The 22,673-nt window shown below is 50.5% G+C and overlaps 1 protein-coding gene across 11 annotated transcripts in view; it reads right to left on the bottom strand.

Annotated features, from left to right (window-relative positions):
• AGAP1 (ArfGAP with GTPase domain, ankyrin repeat and PH domain 1) overlaps positions 1-22,673 on the bottom strand; it is a 396,133-nt gene that overhangs the window by 78,737 nt on the left and 294,723 nt on the right. For all 11 annotated transcript variants that reach the window (XM_036420716.2, XM_036420719.2, XM_036420717.2 and 8 more), the window contains one exon: positions 11,386-11,547. In XM_036420716.2, the coding sequence (XP_036276609.1) occupies positions 11,386-11,547 (162 nt within the window). The remainder of the gene's footprint in view (positions 1-11,385; positions 11,548-22,673) is intronic.

Genomic DNA, 22,673 nt, shown 5'->3' with positions numbered 1-22,673 from the left:
TACTGACTCTTTAATGTGAGTGCCGGGTTAACCTGTTCAGGTAGACCTGCCAGACTGTAACAGAGCATCACCTGGAAGACAGCTTTTCACAATGACGGCCTTTACAATGTGGATCACCGGCTAATTGTGGATTTGATATTTTCCAATTCCCACTGAAACATAGCCACAGGTAAAATAAAGTTTTTAATGGCTTGAATGTTAACTTATTGAAATTAAGAAATAGTTTTTTGACAGCTTTGATAAAAATCCTTTATTTCACTTGAATCTAATCCTTGGGAAAGTCTTAAAGAAGCCAAGGTTTGGAGTGAGGGCAGATCGATAAAGAGACACACACAGCCTTCCGGAGGGAGGGCTGGGACCGTCGCTGTGTAACAAGAGGACACACAGGAGGATTTAATTACAGTGGCGATCTGTAGCAAGGAGTCAATAATCAGTTGAAGTGATTATTGCTAATATTGTAGATGGTCAAGTCTGATTTCCTCTTTTATAGGCTAGTCACTAAATCTAAATTGTGATAGAAAATTCTTTAATAAAATTGAGGGGGGAAAAAACCAAAAAAACTTCTTGTGTGTGTGTCCACAGAACATAAAGTTAGGGTCTTCTGTAACCCCTTTCCTTTCCCCCCAAAAACTGTGTAGTGACCCTGCCCTTCAGGAACTATATCATGGCTTCCGCAGAGAGCAAGCTGAGGAGGAAAATGATTCCCACGGCAGAAAGCAAGCAAGATCCACATGAAAACCAAGCACACGAACACAGCCACCTGCCTGTTTCATTAGAAAGAGTCAAATCCGGCTGCTGAGGTGCCTCGTGGTGAAATGCTGGGGTTCCCATCGCTCATATCACCTCAATAATTGGAGGTCACTCAACACCAGTGATTGGTGGATTCAAAACAGGTGCCTGGAAACATCTCACACTTGCTTTGGCATGTCACAGTCCTCGGTTTTGCACACAAACGTTGGCAAGGACTTGGAAGTTTTCCTCTCTGCAGAGTCTGCATTAGGCTTTGAGCTTAATAATGGGAGGTAAGGAACTGGAGGAACTGTGAGTAACAGCCCTTCAGGCATAGGGTGGCGGAGTGCGCCCAGACCCAGCCACATCATCTGCTCCACGGCAATGCAGCCAGCCATCAACTGCAGGGAGCATGCATCACCACTGTCCTGCAGATGTAAATATCCCAGGGAACTACCGCGTGTACTGTCTCTCCCCTCCTCCCTCCGAGATGTAACTAGCCAACAGAGATCCATCCCCTCGAAGCTCAGGGCCCCCTGGGTTAATTAATTAATGTGACAATGGGGCGCATGTACTTGAGCATGTTCTTGACACACAACGCGAGTGCTCGTCTGCAGTAGCCACGAAGGACCTTCGGCATCCTCCTGTAGCCACACAGAAACCGGGTGGAAACAAGGGGAGCCTCAGAATCGATGAGGAGTTCGGCTGGGGCCAGCGGCTGGGGCGCCCAAGTTTCACCTGTGGTTGCCTCCAAAGGCAGTTTGCTATTAAGCAAACGCCAAAGAAAGGTGATCCATTCCGACGAAAAGCACTTATCCCAGATGGCGGTGTGCCGGCTCTTCAAACCCCTGGCTGGCGGCCCGAGCCCAGACAACAGCCATCAGGGCTCCGACTATGTGAGGAGCACCAGGGCCATGCGTAATTGACTAGAAGATGGGCTAAAACTGTGCCCAATCAGTGTGTGATCAAAACCGCGTGGAATATTCAGCGCCACTTGATTACACGGAGCCCCGTGCTCTCCCTCTCCTCGTGAAATCTCTTCAAGGTCCAGAGTACTGTAACAAGATCATTACTGTCAAGCGGTACGAATCGCGGGCAATGAGTCTTGGGATAGGAAGTCATACTTCACAAGCTCCCCTGGCCTCTCCCCTCTCCCTCTCCCTTTTGTATTTTACTGCATGCAGAGGCGGCAAGGCGACGAGGTGGCGGATAATGATCACATCACTGTGTGGCAACTAGAAAGGCGCTTTCAAGAAAAGGCAGAGAAATCAGCTTAAGAGAAACTAAAACATTTCTCCCCCTTAAAAAAAATTAAATGGAATTAAACTGCGTGCGCGCGTGGCTTTTCATGCACTGGGGTGTGATGTCGCCGGAGGCAACCACTGGAGAGATTTTCATATCCCAGCAAAGACCATTACCCCACAGACAAATGGCCAATTTCCTCCGTGTCCCGCGTACAAAGAAGCCCTTGTTGCGCGGTGTGTGTGTGAGCGGCCGTGCCCGCTGCAGTCTTCACAGGACCCGCTTCCTTCATCGCGAGAACACCCAGGGCTTCCCACCTGGTGCCCGTTAGATGTCCCAGATGAGAGAGTGGGGGAGAGGGGGAAGGCAGAGGGCACTGGCCAAGATGACTAAACAAACAGGGTTTGTCTCGATACACAGAGCTCTCATAACACACCCCGGTGACAAGCGAGCGCACTGAGATGGGGGCTGGCAGACGTTTAATTAATGCTTACGTCGGCATGGAGGGCTCAGGTGAATGATGGGGGCTCAACCCTCGGCTTCCCTCCTCCCTCCGTCATCAAACTCTTCACTCCCCTCATCCCCACCCCCCCAAAGGCAAACATAAAAACTCAGACTCGTTGCATCTGAGCTAAATGTCCTTAAGTTCAAAGAGCTTCAAGAGACACACACGCTTGTAACATAGACAGGAACATGCCTGTCCCCTAATATAGCCCGTTCTAATTGTACGAGAGCCACACACACACACACACACACACACACACACACACGATAAGAGAAACACTGTTTGCATAGAAGCCACGCCACAAAGGGGACCCTGGGGACTGAGCTCAAAACGGCCAAAGAGATCACTGCTTTCAAGACCTCAGGACGATGCCGGGCAGTGGTGGGCACAGCTTCCCTGCAGCAGCTGCGGAGCTGGGAGCCACACTACGGCCAGGGTTGCCCTCTATGGCTGGGTGCCCACATGCCCTTTCCAGGGGGTGCAAGCAAGATGTGCAGATGTCCAAGTCCCGGAGGCCTGACATAGACCCCAAATCTGCACTCCCCTGCCGACCGTGGGAGGATTATTTCACCTCAGGGAATCCTTTTCCTCATCTGTGGAATTGGAGATAACACTCCCCACCTACCCACACGACTCGTGTTTGAGGGATGCAATGAGGTTTGAGAGCACCGAGTCAATCATGGCTTCCTTCCCTCATGCTTAATGAAGTGTTCCTACAAGGGACCCAACCCTGGGGAGGGAGGCGTGGGTGGAGGATAGACATGATCCACAGAGCTGTTTTCCACTCAAGTGACAGAGTCCATGAAATCTTTTCCTCCCTCATGGCGTGGGTATATCTAGTCCCACAGATGAAATTGGAAGCGACAAGGCTTTCTGGGCTGAAGGATTATGCTCCCCAATTCATCTGTTGAAGCCCTAACCCTAATGTGATGGTATCTGGAGATGGGACCTTTGGGAAATATTAGACAAAATGGTGAGGGTGGGGCCCTCAGGCTGTAGTTAGTGGCCTCCTAAGCAAAGGAAGCTCTCCCTCTCTCTGCATACACTAAGGAGAGGCCATGAAGGACACTATGAGAATGTGATCTGTGGAAGAAACCAAATGGGCCAGCACCTTGATCTTGGACTTCAGCCTCCAGAACGGTGAGGTATAATTGTCTGCTGCCTAAGCCCCCTGGGCTGGGATTCCTGTGGCTGCCTGAGCTAAATGAGACACGAGATGTTTTGCATGTTTCCTTTCTATAGAAGGAAGTTTTGCTTTTAGTCACCATCTTCTTTTTTGTGTGTCACATCCTCAGCATGAGGAGTGGCATCCTCCAGGTGGGACTGAAACACGGCAGCGCTTGGCCAGGACACCTGAAGATCAAAGCCTTCTAGGCCCCGGCTTCCTGGAGCCCCTGGATGTGTGTCTAGTGGAGAGTGCACAGATGGAGACCTGAGATTTGGACACGCTGGCACATTTTTTCCTGATCACTAGTTTCAATTTGCATCCTGTATGACTGTGCAGCAAGGTAAAAGTAGAGAAAGTACACAGGCAACTAGGACGTAAGAACACACCATTCACCAGTACTGACCCTGCCTCTTCTGGCTACGGGACCTTGGTCTGAGCAGATCCCATCGCACCCGGCCTCAATTTCACCGCTGACTCTAGTGACACCCTAACAGCTCAATAGCTCTAAGAGTTTGAGAATGTCAAGAAAATGACTTCATGGGCTTATCCAGGAATCCTCCAAAGTCGGCTGCCCCGGGGTCTCCCACACCAGGCAAACACCCAGCTCAGGACGCCCAGAGGAAAGTGTGGGGCCCTGAGTTCAGGATTCAGGCACCGGAGGCTGTGATGCCTCCTGCTGACTGAGCCCCACAGCAGAAAAGGCATCTATCTCCATGTTTAGGGACCAGAAGAGGCCTGTGTATACGTTTAGAAAGGAGCCTTGGTTCCGGTTTGCATTTTCCAAAGGCGAGTGTCTACCTTCTGCAGGATACCCCGGAGGACGAGTCTGTCCCATTTCATCAGGAGTCTCCCAGGCATCCCTGGAGTTCCCAGTTGCTCTTCATCCCATAGTCATGTTCCAGGTGCTCGTGTGCCAGGCTGCCCGCCTAGCCACGCTCCTGTAAGGACCTGCTTTCCTCACCGGACGGACAGTGGGCGCCCTGAAGGCAGGGGCCATGCCGTCCCTTCCTGGACAGCCCTGCAGAGCGCTGGCATGCAGCGGGTGATCAATGCACTTTCACAGAACCTTAATCTGACGCTTTCGTTTGTGTGTTACTTTGAAAGAAAAAAAGAAAGAAAGAAAAAGCACTGAAAATCCTCTTCTCCTTGCCGGTTCGTCATGATGGGAGTCCTCTATTCCGGCTTCTCCTGCTGAGACTGACTCATCTTTGTTTATTTCCGACCTGCTGACTCCCACAAAGACCCGCGCGCACCGATGGTGCGTGTGTTTGTGCTGGATGGACTCGACCCTGCAGGACGGCTTTCGAGGCAGCTGTGCCCCATCTGCAACGTCAGTGTCTGCAGTAAACCACATCTACTCGGTTTCAGCAAGGAGCTGGAGTTACATGGAGCACTCTCTTTGGAAAAAGGGTCTGGTCCGTGGGCAGTAGGCCAGTCCGCCGGCGTAGGCGGTGCCTCCCATACCTGCCAGCTCAGGGGCAAAGAAACCCGGCCAGGCTCCTGGCCCCCTAACCACGGTACTGCGTGCGAGCGCTATCTTCCTGGGAGATGCTCCCATGCCAGGCTTTTCCCATTCTCTACGATTAACTGCTGAGCTCAATCAGTCAGAGGCACGAACCGATGAGTTTTAACAACAAGCAAGTTCGATTAGGAAGTATTTACTGTTGCCAAAAGTTCCTGTGGACTCTGAAGTTTTCACAGAGTCGATTCCAGAGACTTCTCGTTCCCTCTCCTTTCACTCCAGGTAGCTGCCATGCTGGCATGGTGCAAGCATCAGAAAGAGGAAATTCAAGAGGGCTGCCTGGAAGAGGTGCCGGCAGAGCTTTCATAAGTCTTCCCTCTCTCCCCCTCCAGCCAGCCATACCTCCAGACAATACAAAACTAAACAGGAAATCTTGAGGGCAATTCCTTGGCCCCGCCTTCTTGCCCGTCAAGTGCAGGCCATCGCACACCACCCAGTAACGAGTGTGTTAACTGCACCCAAGCAGAGCAAAGATGAGGACGGACATCACGGTGCTGAGACTTAAGTAACAAAAGAAACAAATTGCCCTCCCTTTCTGGACGTGCAAGCTCCCCAGACAACCCAACCAGGCCCCACTGTGCGGCGGTTAACACAACCCCTGCCACGGCCCAGCGGAACCTCCATGTCCACTTCTTGTAACAAGGACCTTTGACACAAATACGTAAGCAAAAAGCAAACTGTACAATGCCTCAGGTGAAATTCTTTATTTTTCTCCCAAGTACCTATTAACTAATTAATTGACAGTAAAAGACAGCTACATTTGTTTCTTAGCATTAAGTGAAAACTAAACTTTGGTTTGCCACTAATTTTGACACCAGCATCGGTGTGTTAAAAAGCTGTTGTAAACCTGATGCTTCCTGCATTTTCTCAACTACGAGGGCCAGTATGCACTCCATCTACAGAAAATAAGATTAAAGTTCCATGATAGGTGAGCTTCCCATCACTGCCACAACTCAACGTGGTCCTGGCCGGCTCCCGGACCACCCAGGCCTTGCCATGTTCTGCCTGAAACCCAGGCACACTGTCCCGAGAGTCTCCTCTCAAGGCTCCGAGCGCCTTGGCACAGACAGGCGCTGGGCTTTATTTCGGGTGTCTCCCCTGCAGCCGGAAGCACCGTGGTTCCTCCATGCTGGCTGCTTGATATTTGATGAAAGAACAAAATGACTCACAATGTCAGGGTCTCCTTTGAACACAGGAAGGAAGCTCCAGTCCATGCTGACCCCGGCCACACGGAGTTAAGGACATTTGTAAACAGGCTTGGGGCCTCCTCACCTGGGGATAGGCAATTCCTGTTCCGGCGTGAGGGACAGAGGCCAGGGTGTGACTTCCCCTCCGTAAGATAATATTTCAACACCCACCAGGACCCACAGACCCAGTGGTTCCATAAAGACCCAGGACGAGCAAGCCAGGGATGGCCGGTGGTGGGAAAGATAAATCAGTTCCCCCTGAGACCTTTACAACGAACACCAGGAATCCAAGAGGGGGAAAAACCCACCGCAGGATCTCTGCATACCCTTATGTATAATAAGCCTCCGTGAGCCGGACTGGCCTGCGTTTGAACAGAAAGATCTGTGCTACACAACTTCTAGGTGTGAGGTGCCATAGAAAAGTCAGCATCTTTACATGGAATCTGAGAAATATCAAGAAAGCCACGCCGTGGGCCCCACTCCTAGATTCAAAAGCAGCTCCGCACACCTCAAAGACGCGCTTCTCGCCTGGAGGAGAGGGACGGAGGCAGAGAAGGCAGCGCCGGCTCGGTCGCCTACCAGCAGCCTGACCCCAGACAAGAACGCCACTTAACCTCTCCCCACTTCCGCCGCTTCCCTGGGAAAGCAGGGAAATTAACGCTCGATGCAAACTGGATGAACGTCATAAGACGAACAGGAGCCACCAGCTTCGGGACCACAGAACGCAGCTGTGAAGACCGCCGTTCTGTTTTGGCTCCGGTGACCTCGCCCCTGGACTCTGGATAAGAAGGTACCAGGACACATCGCAATTCAAAGAGGACGCCCTAAGGTGGCCTGCCTTAAAGGTCCGAGGGATCCCACTGCCAAGAACTCTGCTGGCACACGCCTTACACCTGGTTCTCGCCCCAAACAGGGGTCCTGGTGCCATCATCCTCCCGGAACCCAAATTCCATGGCAGTGGCTTCACCAGATGGAAAGGGGAAAGTCCCCCTGCCTCTCAGGGCAGTCCTGGCTCTTACAAAGCTTTCCTTTCAATACCTGAGCCAAAGTCCATCTCCTCGAGGCTTCCCCCCGCATCAGTCCCAAAAAGGCCCACAGGGACCATCCGGGACAGTCAGAATTGTCCTTCCAGCCTTTGTAGGCCATTGCACACCACGCAGTAATCCAGCCAACCACCTCTATGTCTCCATCTTTCCGCAAGTCCCTTCAAAGATCCCCTCCGTGACCCCGGTCCAGACTCATCAGCACCCTTCTCTCCAACGCCTGCATTTGCTTTGATGCTCTGCCATCACCATAGAGACTGTGTCCAGGTCTGAACGTCCATTTTCTTAAATATATTGAATAACTCTGAGCAAACCAAATCCAAGTTAAAAATCAAGAACAGCACTGGTATTTTAATAGTCAATATTGCCAACGGTCCATTAAATAGGGATAAGGTAGAGACGGGTGATGTGTGAGGTGGCGTTGTTTTTTTTGTAAGCTAATACCTCCCTCACATTTTTCATGCCTTGTCCCACACATTCTGGCCAGTCTAATTCTCCTGCATAAAAACATCACCAAGTTGCATAATACTACAAAAGGGACCACGGCCTTTGAAAAACTCATACTTTCAGAGACTAAGAACAGATCTGAATGCTGGGGAGACTCCCAGCAGGCAGAGGGGGGCCAAATGCCCAGTGAGGACAGCATAAGGTGGGGACACGTGGGGCCTTTCGTGGCCAGCACCCCTCACCCGCCCAAAGGCAGCAGCCTCAGGTCTCAGTCTTGGAAGAGCCGCATCCAGCCCAGCCACCTTTCCGAGTCACTTCTGTTTAAATGACATATGTCACCGACAAAAAGCAGAGCCCACAGCCCTCGCTTGCACACACACACTTCCTCATGGAGGGGGCTGAATTACTTTTACATCTTGACACCAATCGTTATACATGAGCCCAGGGACGGGCTTGATCATGCAAACGTCTTCTCTATGACCCGTCCTATGCATGAGCCTGTCGAGTCGCCACGCTGGACTCAACTTATTTGTACAGGAATTCTTCAGTCATAGTTTCTGCTCCTGTAATTTGCCACATTTATTCCATTCATTTAAAATTGTAAGTAGAAGACAGTGGTCATCCTCTGGCCCTCTGACTGTACACGCCCCACCGTGAGACACACTTAGTGCTGGGCCCTCTGCGCCCGGCTGGGTCTGGAAGGCTGTGCGCCCGGCTGGGGTAGGGCACCCAGCTCCGCCACACAGCGGCCAGCATGCTGCGCCTGGTCTGCTGTGAATGAAAGATGAGCATCAGAGTCAGCAGCATGGCTTCCCAAGGGATCTGCTCAAGGCACGTGGGGGACCCGGGTCCTCCCCAGATGCTGGTGGTGGGTTCCCCCTCTCTCCTTCTCCGCCCTGGAGAGACATGTGTGTGGCTGCACCAGGGATTCTCGTGCCCGTTGGCTCCTAGTTGGGTTTGGTCAGGAGCAGGATGGGGCGGAGCCTGGAGGCAGGGGGAGTGAGGGCAGGGTGCCTCCCTGGGCCCCCACTCCCCTCAGTGACGCCACATGTTCCCTGGAGCTCTGATGGGGCCAGATGCCAGTCAGTGGAACCTTAATTTTTTTTTTTTTCACTCTAAAGATAATTAAATGCAGTCATTTGTTCCAAAGGGGTATGTCAAAACCCATAAAATTCAACCACTTTATGACATCTCCTATAAAACATTTTATATCTGCAATTGAGAGTTTCCAGCACAAGCCCGGGCAACAGACAATACAGGTGGTAACGTGGCCACGGAAAAGAGAAACAGAAATATTTCCTTAAAATTAAACGGTATCCTCTAACAATAAAACACGTACAACTGGCTTTAATTTCAAGAACACAATGCTGACACGTATGCGGCTGTGCCATGCACTTAAAGAAATTAAGTGCCATTGAGACTGTTAATATCACTGAATCAAAAATGGCCTGAACTGTAGTGTGCATTATGACTTCAGAGAGGCTAAGGTGTGGGGGAGAAAAATGTCTTAGAAACATGGCTTGTCTCAGAAGAACGACTCGTTTATGGTTTGGTAGGTAGGTCTTCCTAGGGAACAAAGACACATTTTCTTTCTACAGAGAACTCACTGTCCTATTTCCCAAGGGAAGGATGTTAGGGCCCGGGTGTGGCTGAGACAACCCTGACTCAACTAGAGAGAGGGGGCTGGCTTCCCCTGGGATCACGGATGGACGTTGGGACACGTGTGACCATCCCTCACCACAGGCCAGAGGCACTGCTGCGAGTTTTAATCTGGGTATTTCTGTGGCGCCCGGGGGCCTTTCTGTTTATGTCCCAGTTGTGTTTGGGTGGATGATCCATCTCAGCCGTGTTCTAGGTTCCTGTCCGAAATGCACAGAGCAGTCCCAGGAACTCAGGAAGTGGGCTGGAAATATGGACATCCATGCTCACTTTTCCAACTCCCTCAGTCACCGATGCGGGCTGTGTGCAGCTGCTACTAATTCACATTAAGCCTGCATCTCATCCCCACAGCTCTCACAGTGTCGGTGGTGGGTGGGATAATCAGTGTCAGTGTGTGGGATGCAGTTACAGGTGGACTGACAGTCAGAATATTCTATGTGGTGCTTTTGAGAAACCTCAAGGCTTTTCCCTGAAGCCATCTCCCTCTCCCCCAGGTGCCATCCCTCGGGTGAGAGACCATGCTCCCTCCGGATTCCACCCCCTCCCCAACCTCACACCTGTGTCAGGGTAGGCGTGGCCGTGTGCTCGGCAGGTGCTCTTGCTGGACAGTCATTTACAGAAGTCTCATCACCTCTCAGCATCTGCGGCCAAATCTGCTTCCAAAGGGAAGCACAGTGGCCTCTGGGGGGCACTTTCATCCATAACCACTATTTCTCACCAGTGCTGACCTAACAGAATCTTCCTCCCTGATTATACTGGGAGAAAAGTAGATTTTTTGGCTGAACTTGTCTGCAGGAAGCCTATGGGAGGCAAAATGGTAAGAAACCTGGGGAGGAGGTAGAGCTTTCAGATGCTCCCCCCCTCCCCCCAGGCTGTTCGACACTCTGAACCTCAGTCCCCTCTTCATACGTGGGACGGTGCCACGGCCCAACTCACAGAACTGTGGTGGACATCCCGTTCGGTGCACACACGGGAACTCTGCTCTCTCACCTGTGCTCTGCGGGTTTACAGGCTCATTTCTAGGAGGGAACGGGCCACTTCCTGCCACATCTCATGGTGAACAGCCAACGGGACAGGAAAAGGGAGGGAGGCGTGGAGAGGGTAAAAGCACATGTTCTAGTGGGAGTCCTGGGCAAACAGACCCTTTAATCCTGGTTGGCCTCACAAGTAGTAAGTCACATTACCCAACAATGCTTGGAAGTTTATTTTTCCTTTGAGGTATGTCTTTAACTTGCTTATGAAAACTGTATTAATTCCACCTCTTCTAATGCGGTGTGTTAGTGCATGTGTATACACGTGTGTGTGTGTGTGTGTGTGTATGGATCCCCACTTGTATTTGGGGGGAAAACCCTGTACACCCAGCAGAAGGAGCCGCTGCAGGAAGATTGCACCTGGCATCACAGAGTGAAAACTGAGGACTCGACAAGTCAGAGGAGCTGCCACAGAAGCCACGACCCCTGGGCGTCCCAGGAGCCACGCCAGTGTGGATGGCTCTGGTGGGAGGGGTAGCGTCAGAATGGAGCCGACAAATAAGAGAGAAGATTCCTGATCAGGAGAGGCGTGTCTCCCTCAGTGGGAGTGGACACTCAGGCTCAGGGGACCCAAAGACCAGAGAACTGACTGGCACACGACGGGGACCCCAGCATTAACACCCATGAGGCGACAGCTGCCAGGAGTCAGACAACTGGTTGGTGGACACTCCTGCGCATCAGCCAGCGGTGAGGAGTCCTGAGGGCCCTCTGGCGCCACCTGGTAAAGGGGAAGCAGCTGCAGGGACCTCATTATTGCGCACGTGTTGCTCAGGGCAGGTGACGGCACAGGTATGAAAAGCACAGGTTGACTTTCCGAGTGGCAGGCTCACTCTGCCGTCCGGGAGGCCTTACCTTCAGCAGTGCCTGACAGGCCGTCGGCTTTGAAGTTGCTGGTGCTTTTCTTCCTTCGGTGCTTCTTTCTGTTGGCGTGGGGGGAAGGGGGCGGGTCGAGCTTGGGGCTGGTGGTGCTGGACATGCTTGGGCTGGAGCACACGGAGTCGCCCAGCCCCGTGTCTGCGTTGGACCGGAAAGACAAAACAGAGCAAGTGTCAGCACTTCAACCACGTTCCTCCAAGAGCACATCAATCCCCACAAGTAATTTACTACTGGAACATGAAATATATTGTACGATATATTATACAATATATGTGAGATTGCTGGATGGAGGCCCAGAGCACCCAGTACCGAAGGATCATGAAGGCAGTCAACAGGTACAGACGTCCAGTTATAAAACCGCTGCAGCGCTGTTCACGTAATCATGGCATACACAATACAATTTTGTATGTGATGTAATATGTAGTTTGTAATACTGTAATGGAGATTTGAAAGTTGCTAAGAGAATAGATATTAAAAATTCTCATCACAAAATAACCCCCACTGTAATAGTGGTGACGGGTGTTAACTAACTAGATTTATTCTGGGGAGCACTTCGTTATATGGATCAAATCACTGCTGTACACCTGGAACTATGCCCTGTGGCCCGGGCCCTGGAAATGGGAGTCTCAGTTCGCTGTTGGAGGAAGAGCAGCAGGCAGCATGGGGCCACTCGGAATGGGGCAGCCATGGTGGGTGGGTGAAGGGGAGCGGGCACAGTGCAGGAGTGGATGGCTGGGTGAGGAGAGGCAGCTGCCACCAAACCATTCGTCCACCTAGAGCAGTGGTTCTCAACCTTTCTAATGCTGAGACCCTTTAATAGAGTTCCCCATGTTGTGGTGACCCCCAACTATAACATTATTTTCGTTGCTACTTCATAACTGTAATTTTGCTACTGTTAATGAATCTTAATGTAAATATCTGTGTTTTCCGATGGTCTTAGGCTCTAGCAAAATTACAGTTATGCTGCGGCCTGGTGCTCACGCTGAGATGGCCATTGTTTCTAGTTACCCGGGGCCTGAGCCAGTGCTGGGATACTAATGCCCCAGCTCCCAGGAGCAGCTAACATTCATTCCTCATTTTAAAACAGGAGCGACCCAAATGCACCGTGCTTCTCCCTTTCCGACGACCCCCAGCCTGACAAGGGATCCTTCAGAGTGAAGAGGCCGAAAGCCCAGCCTCAGAAAGAAATGAGCTCCAGCCGAAGCCAGGCAACGCCATCTGTGCCTCCTGATGGCCTGCAAATAATGTGTTTTACTCTGTATCATGACTGGGCTCCGGGACAGGTGACGTCGGTGGCGCGCTGACTGTGGGAGGGGAAGGGTGAGGAAAAAGGGCACGCCAAATTAAAAAAGCAAGCACCTCGTCACTCCACACCTAACTCGGCTTTGACAGGGCCCTGGCGTCCGGAGCTGGAGAGGCCGTCCGCTGCCATCCCATGCCGTGGGCGTCAGCCATTAGTCCTTCCCAATCGGGCATCAATGTTCAACGCACACCCCAAAATATATATAACCCAAGCCGCCACGACAGCAGTCTGCAGCCTCCCCGAGCTGCGGCACGTGAAGTATGAGTCCGGGAGGCAGCCCACTCCTCACGCGGGAGGCTGACAAGCATGACTGCAGGGATAAAATAACACTCCGTTCGCATAAATATCAAGCAGCCTGCCCGAGACTGATGGGCCAGGAATGGATTCTTAGCTATCATTCCGGCAGACAGGCCCAAGGACACTCATAACTTATTTTACAATCATTTAGTTTCAGCTCAAGTGGAAAACGTGACAACTTATCTCGGCTGACAAGATGCCATGTCGAACCTTACAATTAACTCTCCTCTGATTATCTGCCCAGCCGATCATTAGCTGGCCGCTTTTGATGAACTGTTGCGGGGAGCTCGCCTCGGCGATCGCCGGCACCGCCAGGTGTAGTGGATTGGTTTTTGATGTCCCGGCTGATGCTCCCACAGACCAGCTCCGTGGTGTGGGCCTGCGGCCAGCTGCTCTGGGTCTGAAAAGGCATCTGTGGGGGAGGCGTCCTTCTGCACCGTCCCCACCGCTGTGATGACCGCAGCGAGTGCTGTGACCACGGCCAGTGGCCCTCCCGACCTGTCCCTAGGCCCCACCCAGGTCGGAGGTGGCCGCTCCCCAGACTTGGAGTCTATATTTCAGGGAGCTCTGAGCCTTGTGGGCTTGGCTGGAGAGGGGGTGCTAAGAATCTGCATCAGGGAGCCACCCACACTGTCTGGAGGAGCTGCCAGGGGGGCCGGAGGGCCGGCCGACGGTGGATTTCCTACGTGCTGATTAAAGATACGAAATGCTTTAAATGTAGGGTCCCAAGAAGCAGGCATCTTTATGGAAAAGAAAAGGGGGGAAAGACAGGTATGTGCATTCACTCTCTTCTCGCTTTTTCATGTATATCCTCACTCATTTGGTGGTTTCTGAAACAATAGCAAAAATCTCTTTTGGGGGTGGGTAATAAAATAATTCAAGATGATCAAACTCAGGGCTATTGTCAGGGATAAGGTGGGGGAGGGGATCTGCTGAGAGCTAAAACCTTCTAAAAATTCAAGATGAAGAACTAAGACCTTCTAGAAATTCAAGACGAAGCCACTGTAGGCTGGCAAATTAAAACACACATCCTCTGAGACAAGGCCCACCGTATAGAGCTAATCTGGACCTTGAATGCGGGCTCTGCTCCTTCTGAAGATGAGAAGCGTGCAGGCTGGTAAATAAAGGACAGGCCACCTCTGCCATCGGGGAAATCACAACATCCCGGCCCTTGTTAAAAGGTGAGTGTGAAGTGAAGTTCAAAACCTCGCCCTTCTCGCAGTCCTTTTGACGGCGCTTTCAGCAGGAGGCGGCGGACTTGGATCCCCATCTCTGAAGATGTTTCAGAGCCAGGCACATTGTCCGGTTCCCTTTGCCGCTCACGGCAAGCACAGAGGTGCACGGTGTCAGAAGAAGGGGCAGCGGGGACACCGTGGGGGGCCGAGGAAGATGACAGGTGTTGTGGGAAAGGAAGAGACAACACAGGGTTAGATCGATGGAGTCACAGAAGTGGGGAGGAAAGGGACACAATGTGGGGGAGGGGAGGAGAGGTAGGAGAGAGAATCGGGGGAGAAGCAGGGCCTACCTGGGCTGATCTAATTACAGGGGGATGTCTCTCGATGGAGCAGCATTGACCGGATTTTAGGAAACCTGATCTTCATGAACATGCAGCCCTCACTCACTGCCTATGTTGACCAAGCCTTACAAGGAAGCCGGCACAGGTTCAGATCGCTCATTAGAGTGCAGGGCTTCTTTCTGAGGCGGTAAGCATGTTCTAAACCTGACCAAAGTACGGTGAGGGCTGCACGTCTCTGTGAATATACGAAAACCTGCTGAATTGAACACGTGAAATAGTCAAAGGGTATGTCACGTGAGTTTTACTTCAATGAGGCTATTTTTGTTTTTTATTTTTATTTTTTAATATATTTTATTGATTTTTTTTAATTTTTTTTTTACAGAGAGAGGAAGGTAGAAGGACAGAGAGTTAGAAACATCGATGAGAAAAAAACATCGATCAGCTGCCTCCTGCACACCCCCTACTGGGGATGTGCCCACAACCAAGGTACATGCCCTCGACCGGAATTGAACCTGGGACCTGTCAGTCCCCAGGCTGACGCTCTATCCACCGAGCCAAACCGGTTTCGGCTATTTTTGTTTTTTAAAGGAAAACACTGGAAAGAGGTCATTGTGTCCAACATTGGAAAGCAGTCAATAAGGAAGATAAAGTACGTCGCCTGGACGGTCCGGTGTGATACAGGGACGGAGCAGCAGGAAGGGCTTGGGGACACTCAGAAGTGAAAGCTGAAGGCCTCGAGCCCCAAAGCTGAGTTTGAGAGGGGACTGCCCAGGCCACCGGCACCTGCTAAAATATGGCTCTATGCTGAGACCTTCTGTGGGAGCTGCCCCCACTCTCCTCCCCCCACCCCCGTCCTGAGGAGCGAGCACAGGCCCATGTTTCCTGTCTGGGTGCACACCGTTTCCTCTGCACCCACCATCTCCTCCTCTCTCCCTTCTCCCTACTACACAGATGTCCTCAAGACCCTTTACTTCCTCCTCCTGCTGATGGCCAGCTCACACCAAATGCAGTCCTCTGACTGGGGGAGGGATAAAAGAAAGGACCTGTAGTAAGTTATCCGGTGAGACAGAAACCTGAGGAAGTCCGAGTGGGAACATGCCGAGGAAAAACCTATAAGAGAATGCAAGTGAAGCTTTATACTTAAGGGTCAAAAATGGAATCGTTCTCTAGTTGAAAGCTAGCCGAATGCAAGCTGCACACAGTTTAAATTCATCTGGTGCACTCCGAGACACATCAGGGCACTCTGAGCGGCAGTTAGGTGGAATTTAAATCATTTCATGAGATTCCTGTTTCCCCAGCCTCATCTCTTTTTACATAATCAGCACAACCATTTCTCAGGTTTGCTGCTCGTGGCTGCCAAGTGACAAAAAGATTCTGTTTTGCGTCGAGGTTGGGGAAAGACGAAGCGTGTCTTGAGGAAAACTGAGCTAAATAGGGAAGTTAGCTGAATGTATGATCGCTCTTTGGTAACATAAATGTCCAGACTTCAGATACTTGGCTGTGTCTATTACAAGTCACAGGAGTCAAATGACAACTGCTGCAAAGGTTGTCCTGACTGAGGCAGGGAAGGCGAGCTCCCGCCAGGCAGGCCACGGACGGCGCTGTCCGCGGTGCTGAACAGGCTCGGCCAGCTCATTCTGCTCCAGGGACAGAAACACCAACACAAGGCTGCTTCCTCAGGGCACATTCTGGCCCTTAATCTACTGACATCACATGCTTTGAAAAGGACAGCGAAGGTGACCCCGGTTTAAGAAAGTAGCCCACAAAAACCCAGACTAAAAAAAGGAGGTCATTTTAGTCAACATATCATCCCACCCATCAAAGGTAAAATGTCAAAGATAAGAACATCCATTCCCCCCCCCCCCCCCATCATAATGAGTAGAGTGTGTCTTAGTTTGCTTAATTATTTTCCTACTGCTTAGATGAATTTGATTTTTGGCCTTAAATCGATACCTTTGTGTATATTTTTAATATCTGGAATTACAAGATATGGGTCCCAGGAAATGAGCATTTGTGGGCTCTGGAAACACGCTGTGCACTGCTCCTGGGAATTTTGAGCCTCTCCTGCCAGCACTGCCCAGGCACCCACACTGCCCACCTCCTGATGCAGAAGTGCTCCATCCTCAGCGTGGCCACATCAGGTGGCACGGAGGGAAGAAGAGCCACGCAATGGGTTCCAGGAGAAGGAACCAGCATAACTGGAGAATCCGAAGGGCACTTCCAAACCCCAGCCTGGCCACATGGCTTTGGGTGACTGATTGCTTGTAAATCAATTTCTTCATAGGCAGCAGAGCCCTCCTGCACACCGGTGCTCGGCCTGCACAGCCCAAACCTGCTCTCTTCTCCATCTCAGCCAACAGCAACCTGCCCTGGGTGCACAGGCCATCAACCCGGGCCATCCACACCGAGCCATAGCACCCTTCAACTCTGACCTCAGTGTGGTGCCAGGCCAACGAACAAACAGATGACAGACAGACCCACTCACCAGTGCCCGGCTCTTTCCAGAGCTGTAACAACAGAAGAAATAAAACACAGTTGCTGTACTACTGAATAGCTTGCATACTAGTGAGGGGACAACAACAGACACATTCACACACACACACACACCTCTCACACACACACACATATGCACACTCATACTTGGACACACACACACACTCAATCACACACATACACACACACTCCCTCAATCACTCACCTACACACACACACACACACACACACACACACTCCCTCAATCACACACCTACACACACACACACACACACACACACACTCCCTCAATCACACACCTACACACACACACACACACACACACACACACACACACACTCCCTCAATCACATACCCACAGACACTGGAGAAATGGTAAGTGCTGGGGACAAAAACGAACCACAGAGGGCAGAGGGGAGATGGGGTGAGGGTGGCCGGTCACTGCAGGCTTTCACCCCCTCCATCCTGAAAACCATGAGAACACAAAGGCAAAGGGTGGCTGAGTTTTTTAGAATAATAATCCATAGAAAGTTAAAACAGCTCAGAACTACGGCACAAAAATGCACATTATTGATACAGAAGATTATAACTTTAAGAAAAAAATCTTAACTACTAGAGAGGATCTTGGGCGATTCAGAGGAGCCGTGATTAAAGCAGCACAAACGGCCGTGAGGTGGCAGCCAACTCTCAGGTCCCCTCAGTGTTGACGAAGTTTGGGCCCGGTGACCTGCACTGTGATGCCCGGCGGACCCTGCGCCAAGGAGGCTGCCCTCTTCTTAGCTCCGCACACACCGAGTCCGGAGTGCTGTGATGTGGTTCTGGGTGCTTCCCTGAGGGACGGTGCCTCTCTGATCTTTAGTTTATTCTGTGTGCCATGTCCAGCAGGCACCAAGCACCAAGAACAGGTGCTCAGTAAAAAGGGCCTTCAGTAAAGGAGGCTCCGAGACAGACTGAAGCACAAAGAAAAGAATTTGGGTGGAGCTTTGAATGCCGGAGGGAACAAACACCTAGTCTATGCACCAGTGTGTCTTTAAGACCTAGAGGTTTAAAACATTATGTAAATACCAGCTTAAAAAAGTCTGTATTAACAATAATCCTCACCGTTTGGGCACTTTGGAGAATACATGATTACCATCGGAAAATGATAAATTATACCTCCTTTTTAAAAAGATCTCCAGTTCCCCCAGGCATCATGTGTAATCTTTTGCTATGTTGGAAGTCAACCATGGTTTTTTTTTTTTGTTGCTTTTTTGTGTGTTTGTGTGTATGTCTGTGTTTTAATGAAATCAAAGGCTATTTGCAAAGTCATAAAAATAATATCTCAGGCACATTTAAAATAATACTTGTAAAAATGTTCTTGTTCTATGTAATTTCATGACCTTCTCCTAAACCATGGGACAGGTGGTTTGACTAATGAAAGGGGTCCCTGTGGTTCCCAAGCCTTTATTGACGGTGGGTGGCACGCCACAGCCAGAGCAGTGAGTGACAGCACCGAGGTATCAGGTGCCTCAAACGGAAGGCCTGGCCACTTGAAAGAGAGATTCTGCCCGTCTCAGAAACCCCACTCCTTTCCGCCACACCTGGGCCTGAACAATGCCCCAGTCAAGGGGCTGGAGGTTGCTGGGCCGGACGCCCTCGCTCCTTGAGCCACTAAGCCCTTGGGGACACTGCGAAGGGCTGGGTCCCTCTGGTAGTCCATCCAGCGCTGTCTCACACAGAGAGCCCTGGAACTCAACTAGGGCAACCACTCAGGACCACAGGCAGGGAAGCACATCACTTAGGAGTGTGACCTTGACTACATGTGGAGGGAGCGTGTGTGTGTGTGTGTGTGTGTGTGTGTGTGTGTGTGTGGGCGAGGGAACGCCGAGACACCAGGTATTTGACTGGACAAATCACTACCTAGTGCTGCCTGTGGGAGGCGCTCTCTTGGGGGCTGGGAAAATAGCAGCAAATACAACAGAAAGGCATCATGGGTTTAAAAGCCAGATACAGGTTACAGTGAAAAAACCTAACAGATGAATCCAATTGCAAGTCCATAGTCACAGGTAAGGCTACAGATTGAGGTGTGGATATAAGAGGTATTCAAAATATATTGACGTAAATTTGCCTTTAGTACCTGTTTAATACCAGTATAATCCTTTACCAAAATAAAGACTTTGGATGAAAATATAAGGAGAAAGCCCCCACCTTTAAATTTGAGAGTAATTGTTTTATGATTTTTTTTTTTTTAAGTGTGAGATGACTTCAACAGCACCTGAAAAGAGAAAATGTTAACCTGCTGCTAATGACTAACGACTGTGCTACATATTTTATGTAGATGCCAGGGCTAGGGTTACACTCTCACTTCCCCTGCCTGAAAACTGGACATTACCAACCCACTCACATTCCTAACTGGTGGCCGGCGAACCCCGCGGCAGACGCTCATTGGTGTGAAGAAGCTGAGACATGAAGGTCACCTGCTCTCTGAATATTGAAATCTACCTGATGTGGTGTCCATGGAAGCTGACTATACTATTAAAACAGTGTGTTTAAAATATAGGGTGTCCCCGAGAATGTGTACACCTTTCAGAGCTGATAGCTCAATGGATCTTTCTTTTCGGATGTAACCCATTGGAGTTAACGATTCAAAGTGTGTATAAATTTTTTTTTTGGGGGGGGATACCCAGTATTTACAAAATCACAACTAGGTAGCAGGTAGGATGACAGAAGGTTCTCAAAATCAGATGGCAAGTGAATAGATCACAATGAACTGTTCTGTTCTCACCCCAAATCTAGTTAAGATTTCTCCTCCTCAGCTGGAGCTGGAGAGTTTCCCACACTTGGTGAGCTCTAAGCTCTGATGGATGGCAGGCAGGTGTGGTGGGAGACACGTGAAGAGCCCTGTAACCTAGGACACGGGGACACATGTTGGTTTTTTCGGCATATACGAAGGTGGCGCCCAGGAGAAACAAAGGCTCCACCTAAGGTACTTAGAGGAACCACCTTAGCGAGGGGAGGGCCCATCGGCTCTGCCTGGGACGATCCCAGTTCATGCCTGTTCCCGGTTTAATGATTATCATATGGGCACCACATCTTAACCCCACTCGGCAGTCATTTCCAAAAGTGACAAGAAGAACACATTTCAAAGGAAATCTAATCACCACGATTGCTCAGCTCTAGGCCAGCGAGAGGTTTCATGAAAACAGAGAAGCCGATCTAAAAACCTGCCCCCAAGTGTTTCATGCTATCGAATCTCATGACAACCTCCTGTCAGTCTCAAATCGAAAACACGCCTGGGACCGGTAAATGCTGGAAACTTTGTAACATGACACATAATTTTAACTCGGACGAAAATCTGTCAAATATTATACTGGGATAGCTGTCTCCACCAACAGCCCCATGGATGAAGACGCCATGAATAATATCTTCATTCAAAACCACAGAAAAAAAATATCGGTTCGTTTCTGAGGTGTTGTGTAAAGTACAGCCCTTTCCAATAGCGAAATAATATCGGCCAAACGAATGGCTCTTATTTAGTATTTTCCATTTTTCTGAATGAGAACCCAAAGTGTAATGATGGTGTTTTAAGATTAAACTTACTTCGGACAAAAAGCAACCACTAATTCAGCATTAATTCTAGGACATTCTCTCACAAAAGGATCTGGCTTCATTTGCACCACAATAGTTTTTATCACATTAGCCCTACAACTATCTTGGAATTTGGGCTTTGTCCTGGCAAAAATAACACAATACCGTAAAAGAAAGTGCGCGGAGATCCTGCGATGGGTTTGCTTTTGAGTTTAAAGCGTTTTCTTTATCACGGCTACAATTTTGTCAATATGGTTCAATAGGATACTGTGGTGGATCTTTGGGGAAATTGCAGTAAAATAAAATGAAAGATAGGATTGTGTTGGCAAACATAATAACTGACATTTTTCCCATTTTCCTTAAGCAGAAGCCCCGTCCCCCGTGGCTGAAGGAAGGGTCAGTGGGGGAGCGACAGCCCGGGCCCAGGGGTGGATCTGCAGCTGCTATTCATCAAAGGACCCGGCCCCCATTCTTCCTGCCGCTGCCTTTTGTCCCCTGGAGGGAGGTTAAAAGGAAGACAGCTCACCAACCTCCCCAGCCAGGATGGGGCCTCCTCCCGCCCTGCCCACCCCGATCTCCAGGAATACAATATTTCCTCTCTCCCGTGCTTGCAGGAGCTCTCCAATGATCCGTAATTGTCTCTTGAATATGCTCTGGCCAATGGCTCCTGCCCACACACCGGTGATGTCTGTCCTTCAGCACAGATGGCCGGGGGTGGAGGAGACTCCGAGTCCCCACCAGAGGGGAGGTTTTCCAGATGCTCTGGGCCAGAGAGTGGAGAGAGTTCTCCCATTTTCCCATGTCTCCAGCAAACACCCCACTCTGCAATTCTGAGCAGGGAAGGGGTGCTGGGAGCAGCTACCAGGGTATTTTTAGTGTCCTGCCGATTCCCTGGCTCGGGCACACAAAAGGAAGAAGTAGGTATACACCAATTTCTTCCATGAAATCCAAGTGCCTTTCCAATTCTAGATCTTAGGACTTCCTCACGGGGGAAGGCGTCTCTGACCTTGGGACAGCAGTGGCCTATGGGACAGGGACACCCCGCAGGCCAGGAGGTACGGTCTGGGCCGGTGAACTCAGTCCCACCAGGAGGCATGTGTGTTCGGGCAACAAAACAGACTTGGCACTTATTTGATGAGGATGAGTGGAAAAGGAAAGAGCGAAGATGCTGATACTAATGGGAAGAGCATGGTACTTATGAGCTTACTATGGAAAAGGGGCACAAGAATGGAATTCAGTGGGCATGCCCATGGGCAGACCCAGAGCCTGGGACACTCGGGGCATTCAAGGCAATCAGGTGAAGGAAGAAGGTAGAATGGTGACAGGGAGACACCTGCAGGTCACACCCGATCCTTACCAGCTGGGAGACCTTGGGAAAGTGGTTCTAATTCTCTATGACTCAGTTATCTCATTTAAAAGTAAGGACCATTGCCGAAGCCGGTTTGGCTCAGTGGTAGAGCGTCGGTCTGCGGACTGAAAGGTCCCAGGTTCGATTCCGGTCAAGGGCATGTACATTGGTTGCGGGCACATCCCCGGTAGGGGGTGTGTAAGAGGCAGCTGGTCGATGTTTCTCTCTCATCGACGTTTCTAGCTCTCTGTAAAATATCAATAAAATATATTAAAAAAAAAAAAAAAAAAAAAGTAAGGACCATAGCTCCACCTCACCAAATTGTACGGGCCAGGTATATAAAGTGCTGAATTCAAGCCAGCACATGGTAAATGATGAACTCAGGTCTCTGAAGCATCCTGTAAAACCAGAGGGACACCCGCACTCACTGAGGCAGACCCTGCTCTGGGCCGTGCGAACAGAGACGTGGACTAGGCGGCATCCGCACCCTTAAGAAACTGTGGGATGACTCAGGATAGATGACAGATAGTAAAATCACTGAGTAAATTCCGCAGGTGGTTAGAAAGTGACAAGTGGTTAGAAAAGCAGCGGAGAGGACTGTGGCCATAAAGGCCTTATGTGTACGGTGAGAGGTTCTCGGTACAGCACGTGACAAGGCCCTGTGGTGGGCTCACAGGAGAGGGATGCTGCCACCGGTTTGTAGGACAATGACACCTAGCATGGACATAAGCATCTTCCGA

Source organism: Pipistrellus kuhlii, unplaced genomic scaffold (genome assembly GCF_014108245.1).
Source record: "Pipistrellus kuhlii isolate mPipKuh1 unplaced genomic scaffold, mPipKuh1.p scaffold_m20_p_7, whole genome shotgun sequence".
Lineage (NCBI taxonomy): Eukaryota > Metazoa > Chordata > Mammalia > Chiroptera > Vespertilionidae > Pipistrellus > Pipistrellus kuhlii.
The sequence above is the reverse complement of the archived record's forward strand: the minus strand, read 5'-3'. Positions and strand labels throughout refer to the sequence as shown.